An 18,274-nucleotide genomic window follows, 5' to 3' on the forward strand; every position below is an offset into this window, starting at 1 on the left:
TAAATTGGCAGTGAGATGAAGTGGCCTAGGGCCAAAATAGAAAAACTAAACACAGAATCTAAATTGGTTATTTTGCCTGAATTTTGACATTCAATTTAAACTCATTTTGTCACTTTAGTACCCTGATCGTGTATTTTGAGACTCTGACATTGACCATAAACTATGTAGTGAGCATAATGGGGACATTTTAGGTCTGTACCTACCAAATCAGGTTTTGGCTTGGCTGCACCATACAACACTTTCAATATGTATTTGGTGTAAACATAACTGTGGAAAAACAGTTAATACAAATGGCTAGTTTCACTTGTCTTAGCTTAAAAAAAAACAACTACTAGAGTCAGAATAAAAACCTAATCCTGCATTGGACTAGTTCAGAGTCACAAAAACTGGTGGTCCTGCGGCACCTGTGAGCCATCCCTTTGCTCACCGTATTATTATTGGGGTAAGTATCATTCCCAAAAAGTAATTTCATCCATATTTAAAAGGCAGTGCTAGGGTGAGCGCAAGCTCTGGGTGCTTTGCAGACAAATGGTTTTAGTCAAAAAGCTTGGCCATAGCTTGACCCAGAACTGGCAGCCTATAACGCCATAACCATTCCAATGGGATGGGGTGGCTATGGTGCTACCCGTTTAAATAACATTCTTAACAAGACATTTTGGTGTATTGTTCTAAAGAGGTGTTATCTGCAGGTGCATTCCAATGTTTCCATGGTGACAATTTTAGAACTTTGCTCTAGAATTCTTGTTGCCAATCTGGACTGTGGGAAGGTGTGATTGGTCCTTGTTCAAATAGGTGTTTTTTAAAATTGATGTTGTCTTCTGATCCATCACTCAAGATTAACATACATTGTCAAGTGGTCTCAATGGGTTTTAAGGCCTTGACTTAAGACTCATATAATCCATTTCAAAGCTAATGAGGCTCTACTAATGAGGCATAACACAGTAAGTCTACTAATTATAGGACAGTTACATAAATTCTTTGTAACGTTAGACCTGAAAAATATACAATGCATTACTTGATAAACAATTAAGCTTTGGGATGCAAAATTATTTTGTATTGCACTTACACAATCCTAAGCGAATCCAAGCCTTTGAAAACATCTTTTGGGATTGATTGAAGATTATTATTTGCCAGACTCCTGCAAGATAAATGATGAATACTGATTAGTCAGAGATCAAGCTGTCAATGGAAAAGTTGAAGAATATGACATGTCAAGGACAGAAATATATATCATATCATACATTATAAACATATTTAATTACACCAGACCAGCAAAATGGTTTCCTTATAAAATTACATATAGCTGAGCACATTCTATAAAAAAAAAAAGAGAGAGGAAAACAGAACTATTTATAATTTTAATGCGTTTCTTGGGGAGGGGGGGAAGTGTAGGATCATCATACGTTTAAACAATTCTTAACCTGCATGTCCTACAAAGCTGGAAGCTGCTGTTTTGGTAATTTGGATTAAGTCCATAGTTATATGAAAAATAGTGCAGGGGATGAAGGGAACAAAGGAAGACATTTTATCAACTAAAACCCTTTGTAAGGTTCATGATGGAACACAGGGCAAAACAGATACAAACATATCATTTTCCTTTTGGAACAAGCAATATCATATGATAAATTTGTGAAAAATAATAAATAAAGATTTATTGAATGGTTTGGACTTGGTATCTTACCTTATCTCCGAACGCCATCAAATAAAGTGCTTGAAACATGAGTATAAAACTAGAAATAAATAATTTATTTTTATTGCTGCAGGAGAATTTAAAGGGACACTATAAGCACCAAAACAATGTTAGCTTAATGTAGTGGTTTTCGTGTATAGATTATTCCCCCGTGTTCTAGCTGCTCAATTCTCTTCCATTTGGGAGGTTTAATTTAGAATGTTTAGGTTTAATTTAGAATATTCTCTCCTGCTCTGTAAATAGCTTCCCGTGTGAGATTAAAGTTCCATTAACAGAGCAGGAGATTTAGAAAGCCTGAAAAGTAAACACATTGTGCTGTCACATCTGATTGAAAATTAGTTGTTTTTTTTCATGCAGGCTGTGTGAGTCACAGCCAGGGGGGGTGTGACTGGGGCTGCCTGAACAGAAACAAAAGTGATTTGACTCCTAAATGGCAGAGAATTGAGCAGTTATACTGCAGGGACACGATCTATAGACAAAACTCCTTCATTACGCTAATGTTGTTTTGGTGCTTAGAATATCTCTTTAAAGCATTACTTACCTTCTACCCAGCATCCATGGTGCCACTATCATACTCCTACCCAAATGGATGGGAAGTAGTACTACCCTAAGCAGGGCATACCTTCATGACAGTTTATTGGTGACAAAACACAATTGTATATTCCTCCAGCACAGCACAGTGGTTCCCAGCCCTTTTTATACCAGAGGACCACATTGCCAAATCACATTTGAGTTGCGGACCACCACTACACATTTAACAGCTTAGTGACTACATTCAAATCTTTAAATGTTGACCAATAAAGGAATAGGCCTATATTAAAAATTACAAGTTATTATTCACCGCAACACAACAAGGAAAATGTACTGATGTGGAAATAAGAGCCAAGTTATTTGTCATAGAATTTATTGGTCACAATTCAATCACAGATATATTCAGTAGAGTTTTGGGGAGTGAGGGTTGTAGCTAAGATTAGTTAATATTCTAGCAGTAGAGACTTCCTTTCCCATGACTCTTAGCCAGACTGGCGTGCCAAAGGCTAGCTATTATATCATTATAGATTGGTACTGAAGCTGCGGTAGAATGCACATCTCATGATTCTCAGCCATCCATTTGATTGGCTGGCCATTATGATAAATTTAATAACACCATCGGGATTGCCAAAGGTTAGCCACCGGTGCTGCATAACTAGCAATCTTACTATTTTGGATCCAAGTCTTTATGTACATTTTTACTACCTATTAACTGCCCTTTTATTTTTAATACAGAGCTGTACTAACTACACAACTTGTTGAGTGCAAATTCCCTGATGTTGAGCAAGCCATGTTGATAGTTGATCGTTATCGGAATAGTAGCTTACTGTAGCTGGGGCTGTGTGAGGGGTGGGGCACTATACTAAGTCTACAGTACAAACACCAACTTTTGTTGAGTGCCTCTACAATAACATTCAGCCAGCCATACTGCTAGCGATGCTTCATGGGAAATGTACTTATAGACCGAGTTTGTGGCCACTATATTACACACTAACCTTTTGTGGTTGACTGCAGATCCCATGATTAACAGCCAGTCATTACTGACTGAACACCATGGAGATTGCAAATTGGGATAGTTGTGGCTGATATTTACCATCCCAGCTACTGTAAGCTAAAGTTCTCATGTTGCATAGGTACATACCTGTCTTATAGCTTCTGCTACCATCAGCATAGGATTTCTTTCCTATTAATGGTAACTAAAATGTACCGCCACCAGGAAATCCTTCTTTTGATCCAACAAAGGTAGGCAATGGGGAGAAGGAATTGGTATGGTAGAGGAGTAAGGGGGGAGCATATTTTGTCTCCCCCTGGAAAACATCCTGCGTGCGCCCATGTGCTCAAACATAAGCAAAGTCGTGTGACGGAGTAGCAGAGTACCAACGAAATAAGGATATTAATTCGACAAATGTAAAAGTATGTGCACACATAATATCTTGCTTTAGTTAGATTAAAGATGAAAACATTTATATTACTTGTGCTAGAACACAGGTTTGGAAACGTGTTCTAGCACAGCATGACATGCACTCGCCAAAGGTATAGTTACAGCAACTGGAGTAAAACTGCTGTAGCTGCTACGATGGAAAGTAGAAAGAAAACCTCTGTAGAAGGCTTCATCTACTCATCACTGTCATTCAAGTCTTAGCATAGACCTCTATCATGAGAAATGATTGACAAGAGAATGGAGGCATTTATCTTTCTTACAATTCAATTTGCTAGCACAATGTTTAGATTCCATTTTTTCCTACCATTTTATAATGCCATGTACAGTAAATAAAGGATATCAGAAGAGGAATGTTTAATCATCACACAAGAACACAGGGCTTTGGGGAGTTTGGTCCTCGTTACACATGGGAAATAAAATCAGTTACATTTTACTGTACAGAATTCCTGAAATTGCTAACGTATCAAAACCCTAAAATGAAACACAAGGTCATTCCGGGAATGAGTTATAACTATAAAGGTAACAGGGTTTGTATTGGCTTGCTGCAATTTGCTAAATCAATGATCTGTGTCAGAGACTAAAACTAATTAAATACAAAAGTGATATATGGGCATTTTGTTTGAGAAATCGAATTTCAAGGATAACTACAAATAGTACGTGACTCCTGCTGTCTTCAAACATACCACAGCTCACTCAGATTAGTTTTGTAAAAGGAAAACAGAGTATTATTCGAATTGCACATGACTACAATTACAGGGTCGGGGCCTGACTGGCATGGAGGAGATCTGTTTTCTATCAGAGCATCTCAGTAATCAGGGTAATTAACGACACTTTTAGCCCCATACAGCTCGATTTGGGTGACAACTGACAACCCACCTGAATCACAATCTGTCTGGGAGCTGATACTGCAGTCTGTGACCCGATTGGAGCCGTCTGACCGCACTCCTCACAACATGTGGCCTTGTGTGTACTGGACGGGAGAGGTGGCCAATCTCACCCAATCCGCATGGCAAGGACTTACTACGAGCAAGTGCCCTGTTACCGCCCCTTCCCCCTCCGGACTGTCAGGGGTGATGGCGGTCACCGCCTGGGAGGCGAGTCTGACCTAGAGGGAGAGCGGAGCAAAGCCATACAAACAAGCCTACAACTCAGCATGATTCCCAGCATGGCAGACACCACGTGTCTCCCCAGTCCTACTGACTCACATCATGGAGTCTGGCACAAGCTGGACGCAATCTTTGCTGAATTTTGGCGCAGACTGGAATGCAGAGCACAGCCCCTTGCCTCACAACAACCAAGCAGGCAACTACCAAAGATGCGGCCTCTAAATCGGAGGAAGGCTCTAAAGGCCTTAATTGCAAAACGGGCCTCATCATGGCGGCAGGAACAAAAGCAACGTGCTCCTCCCCAGCACAAGAAGCTAAAGCTTTATATGAGACATCACCAGGAACATCAAGCACCATGGAGATGCCAGACCCGACAAGTTCACATACCCAACCTGATGGTTCCTGGGTCCAGAAGATTGCAACACCTTGCTATGATCCTGATCCTGACCCTGCCAGGAGACCAGCTTCATCTATCTCGTCAAGGGCCCAGAGAGATTTTCAATGCCATGATATTGAATGAGACTCCAGACTGAGCAATAAGTACTGCCAAAGATGCTTTGCAGAGCCCCATGTGTGGCATAGGGAGAAAGCACAGAGCAGAGTATTTACCAGCCTTACAACAGAATTGTAACTCACTCTTTCTTATGACTCCACTCCCAGTGATATTTTATTCTTGTTTTATGTCTCTGTTTTTGTTTTCTAATCTTCTGTTAGCATTAACATAATACTACTCATGGGCATAGTGCCCTCAGTCTAGTTAAATTTATACAACCAGTGCCTATGCCTCAAATTCTAACCAGTTAACCTTCTATGATCCAGCACTAGCACTGTGTCTCTCTAGCCTGAATAATTACTATAAAATGTGCAGAATAAGCTCTACTGTTTTGTTTTCCCACTACATGTTTACAATTGTTTATGTCGCTTAACAGTATGAAATGCTGTCATGTACTAACCATGCACAACAACGTGCTCTTATACAGGGCCGGTCGTTGGGGTGTGCGAGCTTTGCAGCCACACAGGGCGCCATGGAAGCAGGGGCGCCAGGCAGCAGACATTGCTCACACACAGACTGCAGTGGCAGAATTTAAAAAGCCAGCCACAAATAAGGGAGGTTGGATCGGAGCTAAATGCAGTATGAAGCCACTGCCAGGTTGCTGCTGCACTATAAGGGGAAGTAGGAAGGAGTCCCTGCTTCCCCAATAACTAGAAACCAGGGACTGCAGTGCCTTCACTCCTCCCTCACGGTTCATAATGGAAGGAAGTAACTGTGTGTATAACTGTTTGTAACTGTGTGTGTAACTGTATGGCTGTAGCTATGTGTGTAACTTTCAGCCTGTAACTTTGTGTGTGTGACTCTCTGCCTGTAACTGTATTTAACTGTCTGGACTGGGTGTGTAATTGTTTGTCTGTAATGGTATTTGACTGTCTGCCTGTGACTGTGTGTGTTACTCTCTGTCTGTGACTTTGTGTATGTATGTGTGACTGCGTGTGTGTACCTGTGACTGAGTGTGGCTGCCTGTAACTGTGTGCGCGTGACTTTCTGCCTGTAACTGTATGTGACTTTGTGAGAGTGACGATGTGCCTGGGATTGTGTGCATGGGGCTAAATTTGACAGTATATGTTTATAACCGTGCATCTGACTTTGTGTCTGACTGTGGGACTGTGTGCATGTGATACTGCAAAAATATACACCGGCATTCACACATGGGCCTACATGCATTTTTTAAAATCTGAATTAAACACCCATCACAGATCTCACACACAGTCAATACACCCAAACTAAATAACATACACGTAGGCACAGACCAGATTCCCAGCAGAGTGCACCATCAGAAATTAGCATGCCCCACTCCCTTCAAGGTAACAGCATGGGAGGGGGAATGAATATTATTACTATTATAGGGTACTACACCCTTGTAGACACACTATACATGGATAAGCAGGTGTGACCAGGCAGGGGCGCTGCGAACATTTCTCACACAAGGCGCCTAAAGACCTAAGGCCGCCCTGCTCTTATACATCTAGAATTCTTCAATTGGTTCAGAATCATAAACAAACATATAGCATTATATACTGTTTCAGGTTGCTGCTGTTATTGCTGCTGCCATTAGAGGGAGCTAGCACCAACTATAAAAAAGCTTTACTACAACTACAACTACAATACAACGGAACAGAACACACATATCTTATCCTGAAAACTATTTAGGTTCTACAAAGACAAAAAACAAATTATGCCTAAATGGTTTGGCTTTGAGGAAGTAATCAGAAACATCTGTAAAAATAGAGGACGAACAATTCTTCACCCGTGAAAATGAAACTGAACACAAGTTTCATGTTAAATACCATGGTGTGGAATAGCAAAACTACGTATATAACTCGGAATACACGTATACGGCGCAGTTCTAGAACAGAGTTGCTGAACGGCAGGTTGTTTCCTGGGACCACCTGAAGGTCAAAGTGCCCCTTCAGCTTCTGTTTTGTTCCAGCCTTCTGAAGGGTTCCTCTGTTCCCTCTCGATGCTGCTGCTATCAGCATGACTCTATGACAATATTTCCAGCAGTCAATGGGATTTCTTTATACTTTTTATTTATTTTCATATGTTGATCATTTTATATTTTCATTTGTGTATAGAGCACAATTTTCTGTTTTCATGACATAAACATTTTATCACAACATTTAGTAGTTGGATACATTGTCAAACGAAATAAACGATTATGGTTTTAAACAAGAGATTAAAAACATAAGGAATATTTACACAAATACATATATATTGTTCTATCAATTAATTATCATCTTTACTCAAACTCATCTGAAGGAGGAGGATTTACAAATAATAATTAAAGCATAAAATAATGACAATAAGTAACTCATTTTTAACATATTATACTTTTTGCTTCTTTGTGTCTTGGAACTAAAAGAGTTATTCATGAAATATAGGGAATTGTGAGGAATTCAAAGTCAATTTAAAGTTTTAGGTTATAATTATGAAGAGTGAAAGCAAAATCTCACTTATAATTTCCTGGAAGGTACATTTAAGGATAGAACAATAACGATGTGGAATTATCTGCCTGAAGACTCGGTACAGATATTTAAACAGTGACTGGATGAATTCTTGCAAAATGGGTTCACAGCTTCTTGATCCAATGAGAAATCTGACTGCCATTCTGAGGTCCTGGCTTGTTGCAAAATGTGCAAAACTGCTTTTTTTTGTCCTCTTTTGGATCAACAGCAGAAACAGATGTAAGAAAGGCTAAACTTAATGTGTATTTTTTCAGCCTATGTAACAAAATTTAAACCTGCAAATTCCTACCTACCACTCAATGACATTTCCATTTATCCAGCATCACTCAATGGGCTGCTACATGTGTACAAGAAAGCTTAACAATTAAAAAGACGCTCTAAGCACCAGAACCACTGCCTGCGTAATGAAGTGGTTTTGGTGCAGAACTGTTCCTGAAGTGTGTCAGTTGTACACACTGCCTGTTCTGAGTAAATGCAGTGTTTATATTACTTTCGTGGGACACCTCTAATTGGCTTTCACACTGACAGTCACTATAGTTGCTTCCTGTTGTGGTCCCGGAATGCTTGCACCAGGAGGCTAAAGGTGAGTAAAACTTTTTAACTATTTTAGGAGGGCCCATAAATCTAAATAGTTAACGAGGGCCCATAAATCTAAATAGTTAAGAAAACGTTCCAATGTTGGGAATACACATTAGTATTCCTAACATAAGAACATTAATTTAATACCAGAATTGTTGCAGTAAACATAAGTACATTTTAAACAATACTTCATCTATGCAGAAGTTTGGCAATGTATAGATAAATGGATTAGGATGATTGCTCAAACTGTTGAATGATAAAGCCTCAGAACGTTTGTATTAGAGTTTTCTAACTTGATAAGCGCTGATAAAGAGCTTAATTAATCAGGTCAATTGGCAGTCACTGTACAACTTGGCCAAAGATCTCTGGTTCTGTTTTGTTAAGAAAAATTAGGAAATGGGTTCACGCCGACAACATGCATTTCTAAGTAGTGGTAAAGATTAAAATATATACAAAATACAGATTAGGGAACAACGCACACACAAAAAAATATCCTAAATTTTACAAGGCTACTTAAAATCACCTATTTTAGCAAACAAATACGGGGATTCAGTTACACCATATCGCCATATTGTGTTAAGTCCACCACTACGTCATCCCCTTTTTTTTGTGTACATTTGGAATCCAGACCAGATTCCTATTGGTCTGAGCACCCCACCCATCCGCTTTAGGTGCTCGTTTGGAAGTGACCACAGGAAAGCATAAATTGAGGAGTCTCTGCACGCAGTATTAGTAGTACATATTGCAGTTAGCATGGTAATCCCATGTTAAAATTAGTGTAGTACCCACCAATATTGGGATACTGTCATAGAGTGGTGGGCTTAACACAATATGCAGTACTGAATTCCCAGATTTATTTGCTAAGATAGGTTATTTTAAGTAGCCTTGTAAAATGTAAAACTATTTTTTGTGTGCGAATCTGTATTCTGTTTTGTTAAGCTAAGTAGCTCGAATTTAAAACTTGGCAATAAGTGTTATTTTCATTAATACAAGCTCCTAGTGTTTCTACTCTGTTTCACACGTCGTTAGAGTTGAACTAAAGCTTTTGTAAAGTCAGATTAGTGGGTGTAAACCTTGTTGCACATGGAAACTTACTACTGTGCGATGCGATTGTTAGAGTCACCCACATACATATTTTAACGCCTAACATGTTTCTAGTGATTATTATCCTAAATGATGTATCACAGCAATTCGAAGAAAAAAAAAAAAAGTTAATTTCAGCTGTCATAACATTCAGCAGAGCCAATATCATCTGCAAGTAGAGATTTAGTGTTGTTCATAACCAGTGCCAATTACGCAAAATGAGTTTTTGTGTGTTTTAAATAGCTCACTTTGGAAAATTGTGATATGTTCTACACGTGTTATTGTGTAAGAGTGCAGCCTTTAACAAGGCAACGGCAATCAATAAAAAATCTAATTTAAAAAAAACAATACGAACAACACTTTATATTATAGCATTGCCAATATAGAAATAATACATATATATTACTACCAGCAAGTTAATTGCACTTTAATCAACCTTCCAAACATGACGTTTAATCATTACCATTTGTATAAATATATCACTGAGCTCAACACCAATAAAGACAATTCTCACGTTAGTAAATATCTGAGGTCACTAAATATCAAGTTTAGTCCTTAAATGGTTACTCAAACAACCAGAAGGGCATTTTAGGTAAAAAAAAAAAAAAAATTGAAAAAGAGTTACAGTAACCCATTAAGCTGCTCGTATTCAGATACTATAGATGGTAATTGAAAATGGTATGTGCTCTACTCATGTGATTTTTTGGTGGGCAGTATGTGTCTTTAAGGTTACATGAAAACAGAGCATTATCTTCTTCTCTGTGGCTTAGTCACTCCAAGCTTTCATTTTGACCGATGCCAGATGCTTGCTGTTTACATCAATTTGCAATGCTTAAATCAACACAATAGTAACTGAGCACATGTGCACAAATGCGTCATATCTGCACACGCCCTGGCAACCACCTGTTTTACCAGTTCTTCCCTCGATACAGTTCTATAAACCTGCCTATCTCTCTAGCCTTTGAAAACGGCTGTGGAATGTTATGATTAGTGCTCCTGACTTAGCTTTTATTTTTAATTTTAATTTCTATCATCCTGACCTTGGCTTGTCCTAACTGTTACATTTTGCTGTATGCCCTGAGGTCTTGTGGTTGATAACGTTTATGCTGTCTTCTGGATCCCTAGCCCTTGGCTAGACTTACAGGGTCTATTTACTAAAGTGAGAGTTCAAAGAAGCCTTCGAGAATTCAAGAAGAATTCAAAGTGAATTTTAAATGTAAGGTAGTTGTCAAACTGGAAGCTGAATTGGAGAATGTTTACAGTTCTGCTATTTTGTTCTTAAATGTAAAATTGTCTTTACATTCACTTTGAATTCCCAACAATTCTCAGTTTAGTGAATAAACCCTTTTAGATTAAAATTCTATATCATTGACCTATTTAAAGGTACTAATTATTAACTTGGCCACACCATGTCAGTGTTAATTTTGGAGGCGAATTTCAATTTAGTTTTAGTCATAGTCTTTTGACTAAAAAGCCATTTTATTTTTAGTCGTATTTTAGTCATCTGCATTATTTTAGTTTTAGTTGACTAAATCTGCAGTAGATGTTAGTCAACACGACTAAAATCTAATGGGTTTAGTTAAAGGCTCTACCTGTCTCTTTTGCCCCTTCCCTAGCCCGTCTGTGTCTCTTTGTGTCCTCTCAGCCCCTCTAGGTGTCTCTCTCCCAAGCCCCTGTCTGTCTCTTTTGCCCCTTCCACAGCTCTTCTGTGTCTTTGTGTCTTCCCAGCCCCTCTAGGTGTTTCTCTCCCAAGCCCTGGTCTGTCTCTTTTGCCTCTTCCCCCGCCCCTCTGTGTCTCTTTGTGTCCTCCCAGCCCCTCTAGGTGTTTCTCTCCCAAGCCCTGGTCTGTCTCTTTTGCCCCTTCCCCAACCCCCCTGTGTCTATTTGTGTCCTTCCAGCCGCTTCAGGTGTTTCTCTCCCAAGCCCCGGTCTGTCTCTTTTGACCCTTCCCCAGCCCCCCTGTGTCTCTTTGTGTCCTCCCAGCTCCTCTAGGTGTTTCTCTCCCAAGCCCTGGTCTGTCTTGTTTGTCCCTTCCACAGCCCTTCTGGGGAGTGTTAAATTTGGCAGCAAATTTCTGTTTTAGTCATAGTCATAGCCATTTTAGTCTTAGACATATTTTATTTATGTGAATTGTTTTAGTTTTAGTCTAGCTTTAGTCAACTGAATCTCCAAAATTTGTAGTCAACTAAAATGTGACTAGAATTGTTAGTTGACAAAATTAACACTGACCATGCACGTAATATACATCTCTCCTGTATCTTCTACTTCTAGAAATCAAAGACTGAGCTTTCTTCCTCAGTATTATGGTCTCCTTTAGCTTTTTTCCTTCATTTCTTCGTTTTTTTCTGTTTCTTCTATTCTGTTTTCTCCATTTACAGGATTATTCACTAAAGTAAGAATTCAAAGTGAATTTAAAATCTACGGTAAAAATAACCAAATTGGAAGAAATCTATCAGTCAACTATGCTTTGAATTATGCTACTTTGGCCTTAAATTTGAATTCTCATTCTAGTAAATAACGCTGTAAAACAGGGCAGGTGCAAGGATTTCTGCCACTCTAGGCAAAGATCCTTTTTGCCGCCGCCTCATGTCACTGACTCACTGACAGACACACACTCACTGACAAACACACACAGACACTTACTGACAGACATACACTCACTAACTGACAGACAGGCACTCACTCACAGACAGACAGACACTCACTCACAGACAGATAGACAGACAGACACACACATAGACACTCACTGACAAACATACACTCACTGACAGATAGACACATACACACACACACACTCACACACAGACACAAACACAATCACTGACAGTCAAACACTCACCTCCCTGGGGTCAAGTGTGGGGCAGCTACTCACTCCTCCCGCCTGCCCTGTTTAGTATGCCAGGACCGGAATGACTTCATATTCCAACTCCCGGCATCACAGAGGGCGCGCGAGGGAGGAGTGAGAGGCTGCAAGAAGAGTCACCCCTCGGTGCCTGACTTCTCCACCCCCTCTCCTCCAGTCATTGGGATTTGTTGGCAGAGCAGTCACCTGCCATCAAGGTAAGCAGGTGCCTGCTCTGCCTTACCTAGCACAGATTCGGGGGCGCCCTGAGGTGGCCAGATGGCCACCTCCTGGGCCCCCTGTGACAGGGCTCCTCTCGGCATCCCCACCCTCAGGGCGCCTTGACGATCAGCCCGGTGCTGGGGGCGTCTCAAGAACCACTCACCCAGTGCTGCGGCCCCAGACAGGGGCAGGCAGCCCACCAGGAAACATCCCGGTTGGCGCCCCCAGCAGGCCGGCACCCTAGACGAATGCCTAGTTCGCCTAACGGTTGCGCCGGCCCTGCTGTAATACTATAAATTACTTTAAAAACAGGTGAAGGGGTTCAAGTTGATAATTAAGGTAGGTGATCGGCACAGATTGTGCATTTCAAGAATGCTCTAACGATGGGCATTGGAATTAACAAGGACCACTTCACACTGAAACTATTCCATCAGCACCAAACCTTCCCCATCAGCACTATCCCTTTTTTATTTATGTTTGTTTATCTTTCCAACTGCTTTTCTCTGTTTTATTTCTTTTTTTTTTTAATTCTTTATTTTTATTGTGCATAATGTTACATACATGCTTGCTCCGCCCCAAAAGCAGGTAACAAGCCAGATAGAATACAAAGCATAAATACATTTTTAGGACGGTGGTATAGCGTGCACATTTTTTGAAAGTTAGTAAACAGGCATTAACTATTGTAAAAGTAAATTGTGTTATCGTTGGTTCATAGCTTGGTAGTTAAATCATGGTAAATCAAACTGCAGAAACATTCTGAAGTCGAACAATCTGGTAACTATGAGTTATGCTGAGTCTCATGCTTATACTGGGAAACAACCTGACCTTTCCTGAAATGCTGTACTACAATACCGGGTCGCAGTTAGATTACAAAGAGTGAGAGTCATGAGCTAAGCAATGCATTATACATCTGTTGCCTAGTGCTCTAAGCTTAAGTATGTGAGGACTAGTTATGGCAGATTGTATCCACTGGCAGGTAGGCGCAACACAAGGTATGATATGTTAGTAGAAACTTAAAGTATTCGTTTCCTGCTAGGTCAGATAACATACATGTAAATTAGTTAATTATCCTGTGCTACGTATGCACACATGGCAGTGTGCAAAAATAAGGCAATAAATTGAACTTTACTAGCTGTACTAACTGATAGCTTAAAAATGCATGCATTCTAGAAATGTAGAAATTATAACGAGGCATAGCAAGTGGGCTGATGTCAGTATTTGTATTTCCAAATTTGAGCCCGGGTATTTTGATCTTATACGAAAGCCTCACGGGTATATTGCTCTGGCTATGCCTATCGAGGGCTCAGCGTGGAATTTTAAGAAACCATAAAATCCTCGATAGGGGATACGTTTTTCCAGAATTTATACAGTGGTTTGCGCTATCGTCTACTGTCAATGATTGTGTGTACGAGGTTGAAGTATTGGCTATTGGCTTCTGCGCAAGCCTTCAAGTTGTATTATTCTTGTAATAAAAAAATGCATGCATTCTAAGCTAAAGCAGATGATTGGTAGCTCTGACCGAAATACATTACTATCACACACATCTCCATTTAAGTAGCTAGGTTGCAAGCTATCCATTTATGTCTATTTATATATATAGATCAGCAGAGTCTACTTTCGGTGAGAGTCATCTAAACAAATGAATGAGTAAGTGAACACAGGGTTAACAACGTAAACGACGGTGCGAGTATTGCTAAAGGTTGAAGTGGAATATGTTAGATCATAGTAGGTATAAAAATGGCCCTAGTACATTTGCTAACATTAAAACAGCGTGAAGGTACTTAGCAGAGTTCACATGGCGTGTGTGTGAGCTATGGCTGGAAGCCAGATGACATGACAGTCCCCATGCACCAAGCCGATACCCGTTCTGGAGGCCGTGGATGCGGTTCTGGAGCTGGGTGCTAGGGAGGTGCTGGTCTGCTGTGGCTTCTTTGGTCCTTGCTGTAAGAAGAGGTGGTTGCTGGCTAGCTGCATGTTTGGTAGCTGGGTGCCTCTTCCCTTTGGGACTATTTTAGCGGTGCTGGCTGAGCGGCGGGCGGGTGACTGTAAAGTCCCTGCGGTTCTGGAGCTGGGTGCTAGGGAGGTGCTGGTCTGCTGTGGCTTCTTTGGTCCTTGCTGTAAGAAGAGGTGGTTGCTGGCTAGGTGCATGTTTGGTAGCTGGGTGCCTCTTCCCTTTGGGACTATTTTAGCGGTGCTGGCTGAGCGGCGGGCGGGTGACTGTAAAGTCCCAGTCACCCGCCCGCCGCTTTACAGTCACCCGCCCGCCGCTCAGCCAGCACCGCTAAAATAGTCCCAAAGGGAAGAGGCACCCAGCTACCAAACATGCACCTAGGCAGCAACCACCTCTTCTTACAGCAAGGACCAAAGAAGCCACAGCAGACCAGCACCTCCCTAGCACCCAGCTCCAGTCCCGTACAAAGTCCCGTAGATGTGCCAAGAGCATTGGCATCTCTAGAAAAGTATAAAAAAGTAAGAATCGTAGTCATTGTGGTGAGGTTAATGTCTCGCCTGCGGCCTGGTTTTCATGGTGGCGGTCAGTTCCCGGTTGAGGTCGATTTTTTTTCAGCCGATGCCGGCCCTGAGTGGCGGGTTGGAGGGCTGTGTTGCCGGGTAGGTCTGACGCCCCAACGAAGCTGTGCTTGCTTGGTTGTTTCTCTCAGTCAGGGTCTGTGTGCAGTGGCTGCTGGAGACAGGTGGGTATGTTGAGTTTTGGCGGGTTCGCCATTCCGTCCGGGTGTTTCCTCTGCGTCCCAGATTCCTGCCCCTCCGGCTCCGGGCCTTAGTGAGAGCCCTTGCCTTGTGTCCATGGAGCCTCCCAATCTCGGTGGTTGGCTCGGGGGCCCGCGGGTTCTCCCTGTCCCGGGTGTCCCCACGGGTGTATGGACGGCTTGGAGTGAACTCCTGGTGGGCTCCCAGCCCAGAAAGGAGTCGGGCAGTCAAGACTGCAGTTTCGAACGCCCTCTTCGTGGGTGCTGCTGGTTTGATTCTCGGCTTGGTTTCGCAGGCTTTCCTCCGCTCTGGTGTTGGTAGGCCCAAGCTGCTCCGCTTCAGTTGCGGTTTGGCGGCCATTTTGGTAGCGCTGTGCTGGTTGCTCATGTGTCGCTCGCTTGTCTGTAATGAGGTAAGCGGTTGCAGTCTGGCCTCCAGCTTGCGCCAGAAATCATCGAAGATTGCATCCAACCTCTGTAGGGTCCCATGCTGTGGGTCTGTAGGCTTAGGGGGACGCGCGGCATCCGCCATGCTTGTTGCCGCGTCATGTTGTGTGCTTTTCAGTGCAGTCCCCCACCGCACCCTCTCTGGTCTCAGTTTGCCTCCCTGATGTGGACCGCGATCACCCCCGACGGTCCAGGGGGGGGAGTAACGGGGCTCCTGTTTGTTAAGCATCGGAATCATGTGGCGCCGGACCTGGAGATCGGCCGCCTCTCCCGCTCTACGAGCGCCAGGCCTCATGTCAGAAGTCAGTCGGCCAGCCGGCCTCAGATTAGTTGCAGACCTCAGTGTCCGGTTAGTGCCCTTTTGTGGGTCAGGTAAGTCTATTTGGGTTGCCAGGTTTGAGTTATTTAGGGCCAGAAACGACAGAAATTGCCCTATTGTCTGAGGAGCTCTGCAGTAGCACGTCTGCCTTCCATGCTGGTCAGGCCCCGCCCCGTTCTCTGTTTTATTTCATTAAATGTTCATATAGTAGAGGAAATCTGATTATTCGCAATACGAATTTATAGATAGAAAAGAAAAAAAAATAGAATAGGACAGACAACAAGACAAATAGACACAAAATAAATAAAATACAAGATAGTCTGCTTACTCCTGCCTGTGATATACCAGATTAATACACAATAAAACACAATAAAATGCTTGTCAAACATTAACAACATCTGTTATTGCAATTACAGACACAAACATTGATAAGCCAAATCTATGAACGATTAGGATAAGCTCTTTTAGTCATATTCATATATGTTTTCAACATGAAAGGACAAAGAACAGAGATTTAAAAACAACAGATAAAAGTAATTTTAATTTCAGATGATTAAAACCATGTGTGTGAGGAATCTTTGTCCAACATGATATCAACATGACTTTGTGTTACATCCCAGGGTTGATCAGAGCTCTAGGAGTAAGTGCTGACCGAGTAATGATCACTTTAACCCTTTGTATGGTAGTATCATACAACATTGGAATTAGAAATATAAGTGCTAGGGATAAGTTAACTTCGCATTTATCAAGTAGCCCCAAGGGAGTTACATTGAGAGTAATAGATCTATTCAATAGCAAATTTTTTTTTGTGTAAATCGATGTAAGAAGTGAAAAAAAATCTCAATTCTTACATGAACTGTATTTAAATTAATGAATACACCAATTCTATTTAGAAGGTTGTGAGAAGAAGAAATTAGGCTGGTGAGTAAATCGTCAAGATGGGTTTTTCGTAAAAGTCACAGTTCTGTTGGTGTAACTTAAAGAGGACCTTTCACTTCTATGGAAATCACACAATTTAAAAAAACCAGACATCACCTATGACTTGTGCTAACCTTTTTCACGTAATTTTTTATTTTCTTTAAAATTTATATTAATACAGTTAAATCCTGGCACAGCCAAGGCACACATTGCAAATGAGCAGAAGAAACATTGTTTCATTTCTCTTTATGCTTTATCTATGAAGGTTGCCTGTTGCAAATAAAAGAGCTTATAACAGTAATTGGCAGGGAGCTAAGATGGAAGCACCCAGTTGCAGGACAAACAGATTTTTATTTATACGTTTAATTTTATTTTTCAAACATTAAAAATACATATTTCTTAAATATGGGAAATAAGATAACATAATATTAAAAATCCTGGAAAAATAAGGTCCATTTTAATTTATCAGTATTATTATTGTAAATAACTTTATTAATGATGAAAAAAAAAGTTGTGAAGTTTTTCATTGACTGTGAATTGTATAGAATTAGAAACGTATTTCAAATGTTAGTTCAAAATAGTCAAACTGAAAATAGTGGGGATTTTTTTTCCAATTCAGCTATTTTGACATAAATGTTTTAATTTCTGGCAGATGCCACCCCTGCAGTGACATTCCGTGTATAAGACGACCCCCAATTTTAAACGAAAATTTTTTGAGAGAAAAATATAGTCTTAGACATGGAAAAATACAGTATATCTGTCAGTCTACTAGTCAGTATTAAAGTAGTTTAAGTTTCAAATAGTTTAATATTAGAACATCATTGTATTAAAGGCATTCACTCTCTACTTACAGGTGAACCAGAGATTTAAGTCCTCTGAATGCATTTCTTGATATTGATTTAATTTTGTTGTTCTCTATGAATCTGGAAAAAAGAACAAAATAAAATGTTTACAAAGCTGGTTGGTGAATATGAAATGGAGAGGTAAATACGAAACAGGATCAACATATATTTCTCTTGAGTACCAAACTACTAATGTAATATTCATAAAAAATATCTAATTTTGGAAAATGGATAGCTCGGAGCTACGATAACTGTTTAGCAACACAAAATAGGGATTAAGAGACACCCAGCAAGACGATTTAAAAGCATATTAGCACTCACTATGGGGTTTCCCATTCATGAGATTGACCACATACAGTTTCCCATTCAGAAACATAACCTTAGAGAGCTTACCGTTCCCATTCACATCATGCAACGGAGCTTCACAATCAGGAACATAATTTTACAGCTCATCCTATTCAGTATCATCACCCTACAGAGCTTCCACTTTAGGAGCATCACCTTACAGAGCTTCCACTTTAGGAG

At 40.8% G+C, this 18,274-nt stretch overlaps 1 protein-coding gene across 3 annotated transcripts in view; it reads right to left on the reverse strand.

Annotated features, from left to right (window-relative positions):
* Nucleotides 1-18,274, reverse strand: part of LGI1 (leucine rich glioma inactivated 1) — a 43,436-nt gene that overhangs the window by 8,945 nt on the left and 16,217 nt on the right. For all 3 annotated transcript variants that reach the window (XM_063433931.1, XM_063433930.1, XM_063433932.1), the window contains 2 exons: nt 17,759-17,830; nt 1,067-1,138 (listed from right to left, as the gene is read on the reverse strand). In XM_063433931.1, the coding sequence (XP_063290001.1) occupies nt 1,067-1,138; nt 17,759-17,830 (144 nt within the window). The remainder of the gene's footprint in view (nt 1-1,066; nt 1,139-17,758; nt 17,831-18,274) is intronic.

The sequence above is a fragment of the Pelobates fuscus genome, chromosome 10, assembly GCF_036172605.1.
Source record: "Pelobates fuscus isolate aPelFus1 chromosome 10, aPelFus1.pri, whole genome shotgun sequence".
NCBI classification, from domain to species: domain Eukaryota; kingdom Metazoa; phylum Chordata; class Amphibia; order Anura; family Pelobatidae; genus Pelobates; species Pelobates fuscus.